This window comes from Pseudophryne corroboree, chromosome 7 (assembly GCF_028390025.1).
Source record: "Pseudophryne corroboree isolate aPseCor3 chromosome 7, aPseCor3.hap2, whole genome shotgun sequence".
Taxonomy (NCBI): Eukaryota; Metazoa; Chordata; class Amphibia; order Anura; family Myobatrachidae; genus Pseudophryne; species Pseudophryne corroboree.
The window spans coordinates 270,281,142-270,297,746 of record NC_086450.1 but is presented as its reverse complement, the minus strand read 5'-3'; the positions used below and the strand labels follow the sequence as shown (position 1 = coordinate 270,297,746).

Genomic DNA, 16,605 nt, shown 5'->3' with positions numbered 1-16,605 from the left:
AACATACTCCTGGCTCCGGTCGCATCGCATGGAACCAACAGATACTAAAATTAGTAAAAAAAATCCTCAACTTTTGTTTCTACTTAAATTGTAAAATATGTGAACTGTAACAAGAGGAAAATTTACTTTTTTGAACATCACACTGTAGAAACTTTGAAATATTAGAACTTATTTAAATATGTTTGGAATACATTTTATTATATTGTTTTACAAATCACATTATGAAAAGTGTGCCATCATCTTAATCTTACCTCAAAAAGAGGGAGATCATGGGATAAAAATTTGGGCAGATTTACATCAATAATGGATCTAAGAAGCAAAATCTCTTCATTTTCAGTTGGGTATTTAAGCTGGGGGTAAAAAATATGAACACATTGTAGGTTAGACTATAATATTTGCATTACCTGGGCAGTTGTTTATGCAGGACCATTTAATATGTAACAGATTAAAAAATGTATTTCTTACTCATACATAAAAAAAGAATTGCTATGAATTTGGCAAAGTCCATTTGACAGTGGCAGAAATGGTTAATTTAGGAAAACAAATGCCATACAATTGATCTAAATATATTTAACCACTTGTAAGTATTGCTTTTAAAAAAAACACAAATGCAACATATCTTCTACTTCGGAACATACAAAAGGAAATTAAAAGCAAGTATTCAAATCTTTGTATGTGAAGAGGCGCTCTCACATAGGAAAGCTTTGTAATGGCGTGATCACACAATTGCAGTACAATTAAACTAGCATGTAAATGTATATACAGCACAGTACGTCTGTTAGGAGGCAGGGCAGGTGCATGGTGACTAGTAGTAAAACAAGTACATATGATGCCAATGTAGAGGTGTATACGTCTATTTTTTCATATCTCATTTCTTTTGAATAATGTAATAGTCCATGAATGTGGAGTTATTTAAAAACTCTATATCGGCTTCCATGTAAACATTTATCTGTACCTTCAGGTTGCCTGCAGCTGTCAGCACTGACTTCACGGCTCTCATTCCATAGTCATAATGATGCTGGGAAGACAATTGTTCAGAGCACAGACGATATGTTGCCACAATCTTCACTGACAAAGGCCGGGCTGTTACAAAGCCGCAGGAATATAAAACTATTTCGGCTATCATGGCGTAATCAGGTACCATCATTGCCACGGTCCTGAAAAGAGCCTATTGTAACAAAAAATATAAGAAATATATGAAGTTTAAAAAAAAAAAAAAAAAAGGTATAATGCAATTGAGTAAAATTGCATTATAATTAATAAAAAGTCATATCCAAGCATTGTATATGTGTGTTATAAAATCACATTCAGGGGGGAAATAAATTAGCCGCGGGAAATAATAGCAGCTAATTGTCCCCCAGGGGGTATCCAATTAGTCCTGATAACCACTCTGTGTGATCAATGTGTTTTCGTGCAAAAAACAGGTTAACAACTAAATTGCCTGATAATGACCATCAGGCAAAAAACATGGTAAAAGTCTTTTTTTTTTCGTGCAAAAAGGTACGGGAATAATTCCTTTAATCATGTAAATTTTAACTCTGAAGATTTACAACCTAGAAAACTCCATTTCAAAATAGTTTTCTGACATTTTGGCAAGATGAAAGTAATATACAGCATATCTTGGCTTTTAACAACCTTGTGCGAGAAAGGGAATTAGTGCCCCCCCCCCCCCCCTATTAAAATTAGGGACAGTGCGCGCAGAAGGCATGCGCCAAAAAATATATGGGCACGCCTTAATGGGAAGGGACGTGGTCACAGAATAGTACCAAATCACATTCCACTGCTAAGCAGTGTGCACAATAGTACCCCGTATACACGTTACGTCACAGAGGAGTCCTTTATACACAATATGCCAGGTAGAGCCCTTATACCTCATTCCTCCTCCTCATTCCTCTCCCCTCCCTGCAGGGTATAGTGTCAGTGAGTAGCATGTGTATGTGAGCAGGATGTAGTGTCAGTGAGCAGTGTGTGCATGTGTGAGCAGGATGTAGTGTCAGTGAGCAGTGTGTGCATGTGTGAGCAGGGTGTAGGGTCAGTGAGCAGTGTGTGCATGTGTGAGCAGGGTGTAGGGTCAGTGAGCAGTGTGTGCATGTGTGAGCAGGATGTAGTGTCAGTGAGCAGTGTGTGCATGTGTGAGCAGGATGTAGTGTCAGTGAGCAGTGTGTGCATGTGTGAGCAGGGTGTAGGGTCAGTGAGCAGTGTGTGCATGTGTGAGCAGGATGTAGTGTCAGTGAGCAGTGTGTGCATGTGTGAGCAGGGTGTAGGGTCAGTGAGCAGTGTGTGCATGTGTGAGCAGGGTGTAGGGTCAGTGAGCAGTGTGTGCATGTGTGAGCAGGATGTAGTGTCAGTGAGCAGTGTGTGCATGTGTGAGCAGGATGTAGTGTCAGTGAGCAGTGTGTGCATGTGTGAGCAGGGTGTAGGGTCAGTGAGCAGTGTGTGCATGTGTGAGCAGGATGTAGGGTCAGTGAGCAGTGTGTGCATGTGTGAGCAGGATGTAGTGTCAGTGAGCAGTGTGTGCATGTGTGAGCAGGGTGTAGGGTCAGTTGGCAGTGTGTGTTTGTGTGAGCAGGGTGTGCTGTCAGTGAGAAGTGTGAGCAGGGTGTACATTACAGCAGGCAGCGCTGTCAGCTGGTGGTGGCACATACACAGGCAGCCAATCGGGGTGCATGCGGACAGTGCGCCCACGGGATCGGTATGTAATATCGATGGACGGGATCTCGGCCATCAGCATACAGAAAGCGGGATCCCGGCAGCGGGGCGAGCGATATAAAGCCCCTTGCAGGCACGATGGCTCGATGCGCTCGCCACAGGTTATATTCTCCCTCTATGGGTGTTGTGGTGACGGGATTCCGGCATCTGGATTCCAGCCCTAGTCGGGATCCCACTGTTGGTATACTGACGTCCTGGATCTAGACTAGCGGTATTGTAACCACTTCCTGCGCCCACAGGGCAAATGCACTGTGGGTAAAGCCCCTTCTGCACCACCCTAGTTACAGCCCTGTATTGTATGACTTAATATATACCATAACATATTATCTGCAGACAACAGGATCGCTCTTAAAATCATGTTATAGAAAACAAAAACCTTTAATGTAGACAAAATAATTTGTTCAGCAATCCTCTGTCATATAATTTATTTACTACTAAAATAAAAGCTGCAATCAAATACAAAAGATATCACTCCAAAATAAGAAATATGCATTATGCACACAATCTGTCACACCTTAAGATTGTCTGGGAGCTCTGAACGTCCTGCATAGCCGGGATTCATGGTGATGAAGACTGCACATGTGGGATTCAATTTTAATTCTGTGCCTTCAAACAGTAATAGATCCGATCCTGTGTTTATACCTACAATAAAACCAAATGATTAAACAATGTAAATGTTATAATAATGTTACTGATAAAATGAGTAAAGTAATAAAACACTGCATGATTTGAGTGAGACAAGCACCTCTTTGAATGGTGAGGATTTGTTGTGCAACTACAGAGAGTACTTCCAAATCAATTCTGTTAAATTCATCAAAGCAAGCCCAGGCTCCACAGGAAAGCAACCCCTAGGAAGAGAAATGTAGAATAATTAAGTCTGTCTCCTAAAAACATAAAATAACCTGGGTTTTTGTCAGCTTGTATTAATAAAAAGATGCTATCCTTCCTATCTATACTATTTTACTATAGTTATGTTAAGATACCCAGTTCAAACATGAAAAAACATATTGGTGATATATTCAACAGCAATTTTATGTATACTGATAAAAGTTTATGCGTTCTACAGTATTAGAACTCATGGATTTGATTAATGGTATCTCATAATCTGATTCTCAAGCATGTGTTGACGACATTAAGGATACCGGAGCACTAAAGATAGGAGCCCCCCCCCCCCCCCCCCGTCAGCACCATCCCCCTTGCTGTGTGCGTTTCCTCCCACACACCTCCATGATTCAGTAGCAGCACAGATCCTACCTGTACTTCTGCAGGACAGTCAAAAGGCGATAAGTGCCCGGGTACTGGAGGAAGCCAGGGGCTCATCGTCCCTGTATCTCCTAGCCTCATCTCCCTCCTGAGTCTCCCATCCTCATCCCATATCTCTAGTCCTCACCTCCAGTGTGTCATCAACCACACCTCTGTGTCTCTCAGACTCGTCCCATCATATATCGCAGCCTCAAATCCCCCCCATTTCTCGGCCTCACCTCCTTTGTCTCTCAGCCTCATCATCCTATCCTGTGTCTCAGTCTCACCCTCTGCATCTCTCAGCTTCAGCCCCCCATCTCTCCCCCCTTGTCACTCTAGATCACTGCATGCTGCTGCTGGGACCTCTGCTTTGGCGGCCAGGTGGCTTTTGAGAGTGGGGGTCCCGGGGCTACTAACCCTCTGGGCACATCCCTTTAATACAGCTCTGCTGGATCTAGAAGCTGCTTCCAGCTCTTTTTTGCCTCCCACCAAAACAGAGCTTCCCTCTCTCTTGGTTTCCCCCACCCTTCAATTTACTTTCTCCATAGGGGATTACTGTTCCAGAGTGTTTGGCCTGCTTAATAACCTCCCACTTATGCCCCCCTCTGGAACAGTAAAGTCTTTCCCCAGGCCAAGATCCTAAAACTTTTAAACCCTAAAAGAGACACAACATCAAGTTCCTCTGTGACCTCTCCTTGTCACATTTCATGAGTTCATCACCATGAGGCAATCATACTGTATGGCTTTCCCACCAAATGTTTCTACCAATATCTCCAGCTTCTCCACTTCCATTTCTCTTAATTTGGCTCCCACCATAGACCACAATATACTCCTATGGAGACCTTTTGTCCAAAATATGAATTCCTGCAGTCTCATATCATTTTACTCTTTATAATCTCTTGGTTTACCATATCCAACTTACTAAGGAGCCCCACAAATTGCCCTGGCAGGGAGTGATAGGAGTAGACCTGGCTATAGATATATATAGATATTTAATACGGCAGCACAACTGTAAACAAACATACATTTTTGGGCTCAGATACAGGTCATTAAATTTACTACAGAATTTGCCAGTGACTCACCCTATATGAAATACAGTATACGGGAAAACTACTCTATTATAGTTCCTCAAGCCATATCACAACAAAAAACATATTGTAATTCTGTACTTATAGAATACATTGTACATATGTACAGTATGATGCTCTATTATGTAAGAGTCAGCATAGGGCTCCTGCAGCTAGATTTGTTGATGGGTCCTTTATATTTCTAGTCTGACTAAATACAGTATATCATACCTTAAAGAATTTTCCTAAAGCAAGGTAATCCAGTCCATCAGAACAGTTGAAAACAACACATTGCTTAGCCACTGCTTTTGCCAAGTCCTTTGTAGTTTCTGTTTTTCCTGTGCCAGCAGGACCTTCTGGAGCTCCGCCCAGGTGAAGATTAAGAGCACCAAATAAAGTTCTGTTATTGAGACAAAAATAGTAAAATTAAAATAAATATGTATATATATATATATATATATATATATACTGTATATACAATATATATATATATATATATATATATATATATATATATATATATAAATATATCTATTTTTTATTGTTTGTTTGTTTATTTCATTTGTTTTTATATTTTACTTTACAGTTACTAAAATTCCATGGCCTCAACAACAAAAATATTTAATTTATGGGCTGGGAAACGAGCACAATATAAGCAACACAATGGGGATGAATCTGAGTTGGACGCAGCCGCATCCGTGTCTACATCTTTTGCTGGTCACACATCTGCGACTAATGCTGCCGAAAGTACTCCACTGGTAAAATGCCATGTGTCTGAATGTGCAGACTGGGATGTCTACTTTAAGCACCAGAAGTCGCTGAAATACCGATTGGTGCGTCTGGCAGCATCAAAACATGAACCAGTCCTACATCAGGTGTAGTTTATCCGTCTGGGTATGGCCTTTTATGTGATTAGGTGTCTGTGTACGCAAACGCCTCAACATACCCATAAGACAGACCATCTCCGTGCATCTCAATAGCCACCCCCCAGTCACTGCCCAGGCACACCCATATACATTTTGATGTACTTCTCTGTGCGTGTGCCTGAAATCACAACTGCAACTCTGTACGAACACAATCGGGACAAAAATGTGAGCAGGAATTATAGAAAACAAATGGATGGACTGTGTGGTAAAACCAGAAAAGTGTATTGGCTACAAGAAAAATAGAGAACTAGAATTCCACCGGTCAGCATACCTCCGCCGGTATCCCGGAAGCAGAATGCCGGCAGGGGAGGGAGGGGGCACAATTTGTGTTTATATTAGACTTTTGTTCCATTATTTCTGAAATTGGTTCATCATTCTGAAAATATACATTGTTTATATTACTGATGCAGATTTCTAATTTCATATATATAGTAAGCTTTGGGTGGTTTTAGTACAATGTGTACATTATGCCAAGCTGTGAAAAAAGCCACCAGGTTTTTCACTTTCAAACACTTGTGGTGGGCAGTGACAAATTACAAGCTGGAGTTTAGTCAGCGTAATTACAATTCAAATGCAGTGTGCATGCATTGTGGCAGTGACGCATGCGCAGTTTACGGATAAACGCACAATTGTGAAAACAGGCATAGCGTACAACTATGAATCAAGCCCTAAATTACTGTTGCTACTCAAAGCTAACTTTCAATTGTGATTTTATTCTTACTGTATGTAAATTTTGTTCTTTATAACATACAAATGTGTTCTCATACAACGTTGCGATAATTGTGGCAAAAAGTTCCGTTTGGTGCGCCACGGACTTTGGGGTCTTTTGGGATCCACTTTATATGTGTACTTGGCTTAGTAAATAGACCCCTTTGTCACTTAGCCACACCGTGTATTTACTGATCATTTACATCTTATTTGGTCTGGCGGTACTTTACTTCTGTGTGCGACTAAATTGCAAATCTGTAAGAAAGGTCCTTACATCACATTGTTATGCTTACTCTGCGACATAATACACATTTTATACAAACACCATTATGATAAGAGCAGTAACCCAACGCCCCATGTACACTTTGAGCGGCATTGTAAGTGGCTACAATGTAACTAAGATGAAATGTTTAGGAAGATACTACCAGTGGGGGAGCGATTGAGTCGCTCCAAGCAACTCACACCATATGACAATGGGGGGTGATTCAGACCTGATTGCTTTCGCACAGAGGGCGATCAGGTCCTGACTGCACATGCATATGCACCGCAATGCACACGCACGTCGGACAACAACACCGGGCATCGCCGGTAAGCAAAAGTATGGTGCGAAAAATCCGAACGCACGGGCGTTCGCAAGGTGATTGACAGGAAGAGGCCATTTGTTGGTGGCAACTGACCGTTTACAGGGAGTGTCCGGAAATACGCAAGCGTTTTCAGAGAGGGTGCTCCGGCCCGATCAGCCTCTTCACATCGCACTGTAAGAGTAAGTCCTAGGCTGCGCATAGACTGCACAAAGTGGATTTTTTTCAGCTCTGCGTACACATGGGATCGCACACTTGCACGGCGAATTTACACACCCTCTGGAGGTGGCGGCTATCCGAACGCAGGACAGCAAGCTTTGCAGCCCAGCGATCAGGTCTGAATCAGCCCCAATATGTGTGTGAGGAAACATCTGTACTTTGTCAAAGGAAAACTAGCACTCTTTAGCATAGCCTGGCATAATACAGTAAATCAATGAAATAAGACTAATAGACTAAGGAACAATCCCTGATGTAGCATGGTCTTGGCCCTACTTTGAATAGCTATTTTTTTCTGTAGACTTTAATACGCCTCAGCATGTGATATCAACTTCAAAATACTTCCTTTAATGGGTAATAGATTGCTTTATTAAATGAATAAATAAATAAATAAATAAAGAGATTAATGGTAAACTTACCATTGTTAAATCTCTTTCTGTGAGGTACACCGGATTCCACAGGGAGTAACATCGGGGTGTAGAGTTGGATCTTGATCCGAGGCACCAACAGGCTAAAGCTTTGACTGTTCCCAGGAGGCACAGCACCACCTCCTCTATAGCCCCGCTTCCAGGCACTGGAGCTCAGTTTTGTTAACCAGTCCAATGCAGTAGCAGGTAAGAGAGATGGTAGATGTTAGTCACATAGAACCACGTTCTCACGACAGGGAAAAGAGGCTAATGTCATACAAACCCAAAGAAGCTAAGTGCGTCAGGGTGGGCGCCCTTTGGAATCCAGTGTACCTCGCAGAAAGAGATTTAACAATGGCAAGTCTACCATAAACCTCCTTTTCTGCAGCCGGGTACACTGGTATCCCACAGGGAATAAGATCAGGGATGTCCTAAAGCAGTTCCTCATGGAAGGGGACGCACTGCAGCGGGCACAAGAACCCGGCGTCCAAAGGAAGCATCCTGGGAGGCGGAAGTATCAAAGGCATAGAACCTAATGAACGTGTTCACTGAGGACCACAGGCGCCCAAGAAGGTCCAACAGACTGAATAGAATGAGCTTTGATAGCAGCAGGAGCTGGGAGACCAGCCTGCGCATAGGCTTGTGCAATCACCATTCTAATCCATCTGGCCAAGGTTTGCTTATTCGCAGGCCAGCTACATTTGTGAAAACCAAAAAGTACAAAAAAGGAATATGACCTCCTGATAGAGGCAGTCCTTTCCACATAAATACGGAGAGCCCGTACAACATCCAAAGATCGCTCTTTGGAAGACAAACCAGAAGAGATGCAGGCCAGTACCAAAATCTCCTGGTTAAGATAAAAAGATGATATCACTTTAGGCAAATAACCTGGGCGAGTTCGAAGAACTGCCCGGTCACAGTGAAAAATCAGAAAAGTGGAGAACAGGATAAAGCGCCTAAGTCCGACACCCTCCTAGCAGAGGCAATAGCCAACAGAAAAACGACCTTAAGCGTAAGGCATTTAAGGTCCACTGACTCAAGAGGTTCAAACGGAGACTCTTGTAGGCCATTCAGAACAACAGACAGATCCCATGGAGCCACAGGAGGGACATAGGGAGGCTGAATCTGTAAAACACCCTGAGTGAAAGTGAACGTCAGGAAGAGACGCAATTTTTCTCTGAAACCACACCGACAAGGCCAATATACGGACCTTGAGGGAGGCTAAATGAAGGCCCAAGTCTAGGCCTTGTTGTAAAAAAGCCAAAAGCCTGGAAGTTCTGAAAGTATATGCATCATAATTCTTACCCGCACACCAGGTAAAGTAAGAATTGCAGACCCTATAATAAATCCGACCTGAAGCAGGTTTACGGGCTTTCAACATAGTTTGAATGACCGCCTCAGAGAATCCTTTTGCTCTCAGGAGTGATGCCTCAAGAGCCACGCCGTCAAAGCCAGTCTGGCCAGGTTCGTGTAGGCACAAGGGCCCTGAACGAGGAGGTCTGGATATTGAGGAAGTAGAAGAGGACGCTCTATCGAGAGACCCTGCAGGTCTGAGAACCAATGCCGTCTGGGCCACGCTGGAGCGACTAGAAGTAGTATTCCTCCTTCTTGCTTGAACTTCCATATTACCCTGGGCAGGAGTGACACTGGAGGGAACACGTATGGCAGCTGAAAGTTCCATGGAATTGCTAGTGCGTCCACGAATGCTGCTTGAGGATCCTTTGTCCTTGCTCCGAAGACCGTCACCTTGTGATTGTGTCAAGACGCCATCAGGTCTACATCTGGTAGGCCCCACTTGTCCACTAGAAGTTGAAAGACTTCCGGATGAAGACTCCACTCTGCGGCGTGTACGTCCTGAAGACTGAGGAAGTCCGCTTCCAAGTTGCGGATTCCCAGAATGAACACTGCCGATACTGCTGGCAGATGGCGTTCCGCCCATTGAAGGATTTTTGACACTTCCATCATTGCCATGCGGCTGCGAGTGCCACCCTTTTGATTTATGTATGCCATTGTGGTGGCGTTGTCTGATTGTATTTGAACAGGCCTGTTCTTTATCAGAGGCAGGGCAAGCATCAACGCACTGAACACTGTCCACAGTTCCAGAATGTTTATCATCAGGAGGAGAGATTCCTTCCTGGTCCACCGACCCTGGAGAGAGTGTTGCGTCCATTGTCAGTAGGACCCAGTTGGAGATCCAGAATGGACGGTCCCTGCTTAACTGTCGGTTCTGTAGCCACCAGCTCAGTGACCGATGAACCTCTGGATTTAAGGAAATCATTTGAGACCTGATCCGATGGGGCAGGCCGTACCAACTGGCAAGGATTAACCTCTGCAGAGGGCGGAAATGCAATTGAGCGTACTCTACCATGTCGAAAGCCGACACCATGAGGCCTAGTACTTTATGTCGATACACTCGGCGAGAGAGGAAGCATCTTATCTTGTCCTGAAGTTTCAGGACCTTCTCCGGAGATAGAAACAGGCTTTGGCTGTGTGTGTCCAGCAGTGCCCCCAGGTGCACCATGCTCCGAGCAGGGACCAGCGAGGACTTTTTCCAATTGATGAGACACCCGTGAGCTTGTAGGAATTGGACCGACATCTCCAGTTGACTGAGGAGGACATCTTGGGAATTCACCAGAATCAGAAAGTCGTCCAGATACGGCATGATCCTGATTTCCTGACGACATAGGAAAGCCGTCATCACGGCCATGACCTTGGTGAAAATCTGAGGTGCCGTGGAAAGTCCAAATAGCAAAGCCTGGAATTGAAAATTAAGTTTGCCAATAGCAAACCGCAGATATTGCTGTTGCAAAATGGCAATAGGTATGTGCAGGTAAGCATCCTGTATGTCCAGGAATACCATATAGTCCTCGGGTTTCATGGCCAGCGCAATAGAGTGCAGCGTTTCTATACGGAATTTGGACACTCTCACAAACTTGTTCAATGATTTTAGGTTGAGGATAGGCTGGCAAGACCCATTTGGTTTTCGGAACTAGAAACAGGGTCGAATAGTAGCCCCTGACTCTCTGGGACAGAGGCACCGGCACTACCACTCCTGTTTCCAGGAGGGATTGTACAACCAGGTGTAGAGCTTGCGCTTTCAACGGGTCTGAACCGTTGAACCGAACTGGCGAGGAAGTCGTCTCTTGAAAGAGATTGCGTACCCGTGAGAGACAACTTCCCCCACCCAGGCATCTGAAGTGGTCTGTAACCAAGCCTGGGCGAACTGCAGAAGTCGGCCTCACATCCTAAGGTTCCCCAGGATTGTTTAGATTTGGGCTTAGTGGTTTTGGAAGTATGAGCCTGTCTCGGGTACGCCTGACCTTTTGCTTTACCTAGAGGTTGAAAGGAACAAAAAGTTGTACTCAGCCTTCGGAGCAGAAGAATTAGTACTTGAGAGAAACACAGTCTTGGCTGTTGCCAAGTCAGTCACAATCTCGTTCAGATCCTCCCCAAATAATATGTCTCCCTTAAAAGGGAGCACCTCCACAGTCTTTTTAGAGTCCAGGTCCACTTTCCAGGACCTCAACCACAGAATCCGGCAAGCCAGGATAGACGTAGTAGATGCCTTGGCCGCCATGACCCCTGTATCAAAGGCCGCCTCCTGAATATAGTGAAAGGCTGTGGTAATATACAACAGATATTGTCTGACAGTGTCAGAAAAATACTGAGGTAGCTCATCCTCAATTGCCTGAACCCATGCTTCAATTGAGGCAGCCATAGTGGGTCTATGTACAGCACCGGTAGGAGTGTAAATAGACTTCAGGCATCCCTCCACATGCTTATCCGTCAGTTCCTTCAGTGAAGTGACCGTGGTGACAGGCAGAGTAGATGACACCACAAGGCAGGCGACATGAGAGTCCACCGGCGGTGGAGTTTCCCACTTGTTATTCAACTTCGCAGGGATAGGATAACGAGCTAGCATCTTTTTAGTCAGTGAAAACTTCTTTCCTGGAGATGACCAGGATTTCTGACGTATGTCAATTAGAAGGTCAGAATGTGGTAAAACTAATTTAGCAACCTTCTGACGTTTGAACTTATCAGGTTTCTTAGACGTAGCAGGGGGCTCAACGTCTTCACCAATTTGGAGAATCAGCTTGATAGCTTCCACTAGGTCAGGAACATCAACCTGGGTTGTAGATTCCTCATCAGAAGCAACTGTATCAGTGTCTGACGGATCAGTATATTCATATAGATTGGTAAATGCTCAATTAGCTTAGTGATATCATTCAGGTGCTCGAAAGGAAGGGGTATTTCTGAGCAAGAAAAAAAGCAATTGGTTTCCCCAGCACCCTGAATGATAACAGTAACCAGATATAAATCCCACATGATAATAGAATTCAGAGATCTTCGTTACACATATTTGCGCAAATGTGTGGTTAAGCCCCAAAGCCGCATCAAGGCCTCTCTGTATATTTGGGGTCCCTAGCGCTATATCTAGGTGCAGGGTGTGGCACCCCAAAACACCAGAATGAGCCAGAAAGCCCAGCGTGGCATACCAGTGTAAAAAACTATAGTGTTAATAAATTAGTATTTAGGAAGCCGAAGCTATAGAGAGGGTGATACAAACATGAAATGTAATTAAAATAGAGAAATAGTGTTAGAAAATTAATAAGTGAAAAGTGTTAATAGAATGTAAAGGTATGCCACACTAAAGCCATCCAGCTCAGCCAGTCCAGAGGCACCACACCTCACACCTCAATTACCCCAATCTGGGTCTAATATTAACCAGCAAGGAGCCACATGATAATGGCTCCTTACTAAAATATGTCTAAGCTAAGAGCTACCTACCTTGGAGCAACCCCATAATGCTCCATGTGGCATGTCAGGGCCTGCACCTCCTCCTAATGCAGGAACCTCTCTGCCTCTCACAACAGACATATAGATTGGTAAATGCTCAATTAGCTTAGTGATATCATTCAGGTGCTCGAAAGGAAGGGGTATTTCTGAGCAAGAAAAAAAGCAATAGGTTTCCCCAGCACCCTGAATGATAACAGTAACCAGATATAAATCCCACATGATAATAGAATTCAGAGATCTTCGTTACACCTGAATGGAGCATTATGGGGTTGCTCCAAGGTAGGTAGCTCTTAGCTTAGACATATTTTAGTAAGGAGCCATTATCATGTGGCTCCTTGCTGGTTAATATTAGACCCAGATTGGGGTAATTGAGGTGTGAGGTGTGGTGCCTCTGGGCTGGCTGAGCTGGATGGCTTTAGTGTGGCATACCTTTACATTCTATTAACACTTTTCACTTATTAATTTTCTAACACTATTTCTCTATTATCATGTGGGATTTATATCTGGTTACTGTTATCATTCAGGGTGCTGGGGAAACCAATTGCTTTTTTTCTGGATCAGTATATTCCCCATCCTCGTCGAAAGAATTATCCGAAATAGTAGTGGATTGTGAGGAAGAAATGGCCAGCTTAGATGACTCCTTGGCCAAAGAAGTGCATGGGGTAGACTTTTGTCTAACTAAAGATTGATTAAATTGTTGTAACTGGGTAGACAGAGCATCCTCCCATGGCGGATTAATAACAGGGACAATATGTGGCTGTAATGTCACAAAGGGTCCCACAGGGGGCATAAGAAGTGTTACAAGCGTAGTCAGCATATTTGAAAATGCTGCCCAAGGTGGGTCCTGAGGGGCCACAGGCGGACTGGCAGAAGAATGACACCCAGCACCTGAACCAGCATCTAACGCTTCCCCCACTGGTAAATCTATGACACCAGCACTGCATGATGCAGGAGCGTCAGCAGATGACTTGCCCTGTGTAGCAGGCACTATATACGGGATGTAGCCATAGGACGTAACAGTACAATACAGCCAGACAAACACAATACCATCAGACAATCCCCTGTGTTATGTGACAGCACAAACAGAGGATTTAAGCGGTGTTGTAGTGACTGAAAAACACAGTGAGAAATACAAAACAGCATACCCAGGGCCGTTTCTAGACAATTTGGCTCCCAGTGCGAGATTTTAAAATGCGCCCCCCCCCCCCCCAATTGCTCTAAAAAAAAATGCGTGCCCCCCCCCCCCCCCCTCTCCCCATATAGCCATAAAAAGAAAAAGCATGCGCGCGCCGAGGGCGCGCGCGCTCCCGACAAGGGTGTGTGGCCTGATTAAAATGGGCGTGGTCTCATTAAAGTGGGCGTGGCCTCATCTGATATCATCACACCCACCACAGGGGGAAAAAAATAAAAATAAAAAAGTCCCCTTTTTACACATTACAGCAGACAAGTGTCCCCATATTACACAGCGCGGCAGGCAGGTGTCCCCATTTTACACAGTGTGGCAGGCAGGTGTCCCCATTTTACAAAGTGCGGCAGGCAGATATCCCCATTTTACACAGTACGCAGGCAGGTATCCCCATAGGCAGGTGTCCCCATTTTACACAGTGCGGCAGGCAGGTATCCCCATTTTACACAGTACGGCAGGCAGGTATCCCCATAGGCAGGTGTCCCCATTTTACACAGTGCGGCAGGCAGGTATCCCCATTTTACACAGTACGGCAGGCAGATATCCCCATTTTACACAGTACGCAGGCAGGTGCCCCCATTTTACACAGTGTGGCAGGCAGGTATCCCCATAAGCAGGTGTCCCCATTTTACACAGTGCGGCAGGTAGGTATCCCCATAGGCAGGTGTCCCCATTGTACACAGTGCGGCAGGCAGGTATCCCCATAGGCAGGTGTCCCCATTTTACACAGTGCGGCAGCGGCAGGCAGGTTTCAAGTGGGGGGGGAGAGGGAGGGAGAGAGAGAGAATACTTACGTCTTCCCGCTCTTCGGTCCCGCCGACTCACGTCCCTCGCGCCGGCCGCCTCCTCCTTCCATGCTTAACTCCTTATCGCCTCTGCCCGAGCGCTCCTGCTCGGGGGGGCGGGGCTTCGCGGAATGACGCGTTTGCGTCGTGACGTCACGACGCAAACGCGTCATTCCGCGAAACTCCGCCCCCCGAGCAGGAGCGCTCGGGTAGAGGCGATAAGGAGTAACAAAGTGCTGCGGCGGGCGCCCCGTGCGGTTGCACGGCTCGCCCGCCGCTAGAAACGGCACTGAGTATACCCTGTGTAGCACTATATATTATATGAGACCCTGATGCACCTGGCCCCCAGGGTACAGAATATAGTGATAGCAAAACGTGTGCTACACAAGAATGGAATCCACAGAGCAGCTACAGGCACACTCAGTCACAGGTACAATGCAGGAATTATTACAGATAAACAATAAAACTGCACTGGACTAGTAAATTACATATAGATATGTATGTACACAGATATAACAATGCACAGTAAACACTGGATGTATATCAAGAATACTTGAACTAAATATTCAGATAGCAGTACACTAGTTCTTAACTAACACTGTCTAAAATGACATGTAGAATACTTAAGTGTCTGTAAATGCACAGCGCTGATGATACAGGCGGCTTTATAGAGGAGATCAGCCCAGCTATGTAATGGCGCCAAAATCTCTGTCAGGGAGTGATGGAGAGAGAACTGCAGCTCCAGGGCGGGAACACCAGCAGTAGATGGCACCTGGAACTGGGGGAGGGGCTACAGGTCAGCGTCTTATCCCCTTTGCTGGACTTCACCACCGGGTACTGTGGAGCCTATTATAAACGGATTTTAGTAAATCCGACCTGTGCTCCTTGCCCTGGTGGATTTAGTTGGGTCCCTTTGCGGCACAGTGTCCACGCCAGCGGCGCGGTCCGTCTCCAGGCGCCGTGACCCTCTTATCTCCTCCCTTTAGTGCACCACGCGATCCTGGAGAGCGGCAGCGGTGGTGTGCCTGAAAACCGGTGCGTCTACGCTGCAAGTACTCGGGAACCCGGCTGCGGGAGTATGCAGCACCGCTGAGAGAGGTGAAGGAACTGCAGCACAGCATGTCATAAAGACATAGAAAGTGCTGCGCCCCTTGAAGTCTTCTAAAAACCTTTTTTCAGGGCTGCCTATTGCAGCCCCACCTGTTAGTGTCCTGCATTGCAGGCACCAACTTACAAACTGAGCTCCAGTGCCTGGAGGCGGGGCTATAGAGGAGGCGGTGCAGTACATCCTGGGAACAGTCAAAGCTTCAGCCTGTTGGTGCCTCGGATCAAGATCCAACTCTACACCCCAATGTTATTCCCTGTGGAATACCAGTGTACCCCGCTGCAGAAAAATAAATACATAAATAAATCCTAGCCTGTTGCTAATATCTAAAGAGGGGTTGGCTATGAAATGACGGCAGTTAGGATCCCGATGGTCAAAATCCCAATGCATCACTGTATTTTTATCCTGTTATTCCCAACCCCTCCTGCAGCCTTACCCTGACCTCACTCTAACACAGGCTAACCCTAACCCCCCCCCCCTCTCGCAGCCTAAGCGCCAACCCCCCATCATACGACTTAACCGGGGTCATGACCACATCCCCTTCAAAGGCTTCTAAAGCTATTAGACCACATGGCAATATGTGTGATAATCTCCAATTGTTCTCCTGAACAAAAGGATTAGGGGAGATTCACTTCAGCACGATGGCCACGATGTGCTCTGTCGGAACGGCACATCACAGTCATCAACGTCTCTACTTTTTCCCCGCACCCCATACTGATTGCAGGAAAACTAGCAATATTAGGGGTAATTCAGAGTTGATCGCAGCAACAAATTTGTTAGCAGTTGGGCAAAACCATGTGCACTGCAGGTGTGGCAGATACAACATGTGCAGAGAGAAATAGATTTGGGTGGGTTATTCTGTTTCTGTGCAGGGTA

General features: G+C 45.3%; 1 protein-coding gene and 1 long non-coding RNA gene across 2 annotated transcripts in view; one reads left to right on the top strand and one right to left on the bottom strand.

Moving 5' to 3' along the window:
* Positions 1-6,349, top strand: part of LOC134945089 (uncharacterized) — a 37,985-nt gene extending 31,636 nt beyond the window's left edge. The window contains exons 3-4 of the long non-coding RNA XR_010182039.1: positions 962-1,137; positions 5,605-6,349. This is a non-coding gene — a long non-coding RNA (uncharacterized LOC134945089). The remainder of the gene's footprint in view (positions 1-961; positions 1,138-5,604) is intronic.
* The window catches only part of DNAH7 (dynein axonemal heavy chain 7), a 1,092,938-nt gene that overhangs the window by 564,144 nt on the left and 512,189 nt on the right, over positions 1-16,605 (bottom strand). Inside the window, exons 24-28 of the mRNA XM_063934143.1 lie at positions 5,250-5,418; positions 3,455-3,557; positions 3,224-3,351; positions 956-1,168; positions 252-350 (exon numbers count right to left, since the gene is read on the bottom strand). Coding sequence (XP_063790213.1) covers positions 252-350; positions 956-1,168; positions 3,224-3,351; positions 3,455-3,557; positions 5,250-5,418 — 712 coding nt within the window. The remainder of the gene's footprint in view (positions 1-251; positions 351-955; positions 1,169-3,223; positions 3,352-3,454; positions 3,558-5,249; positions 5,419-16,605) is intronic.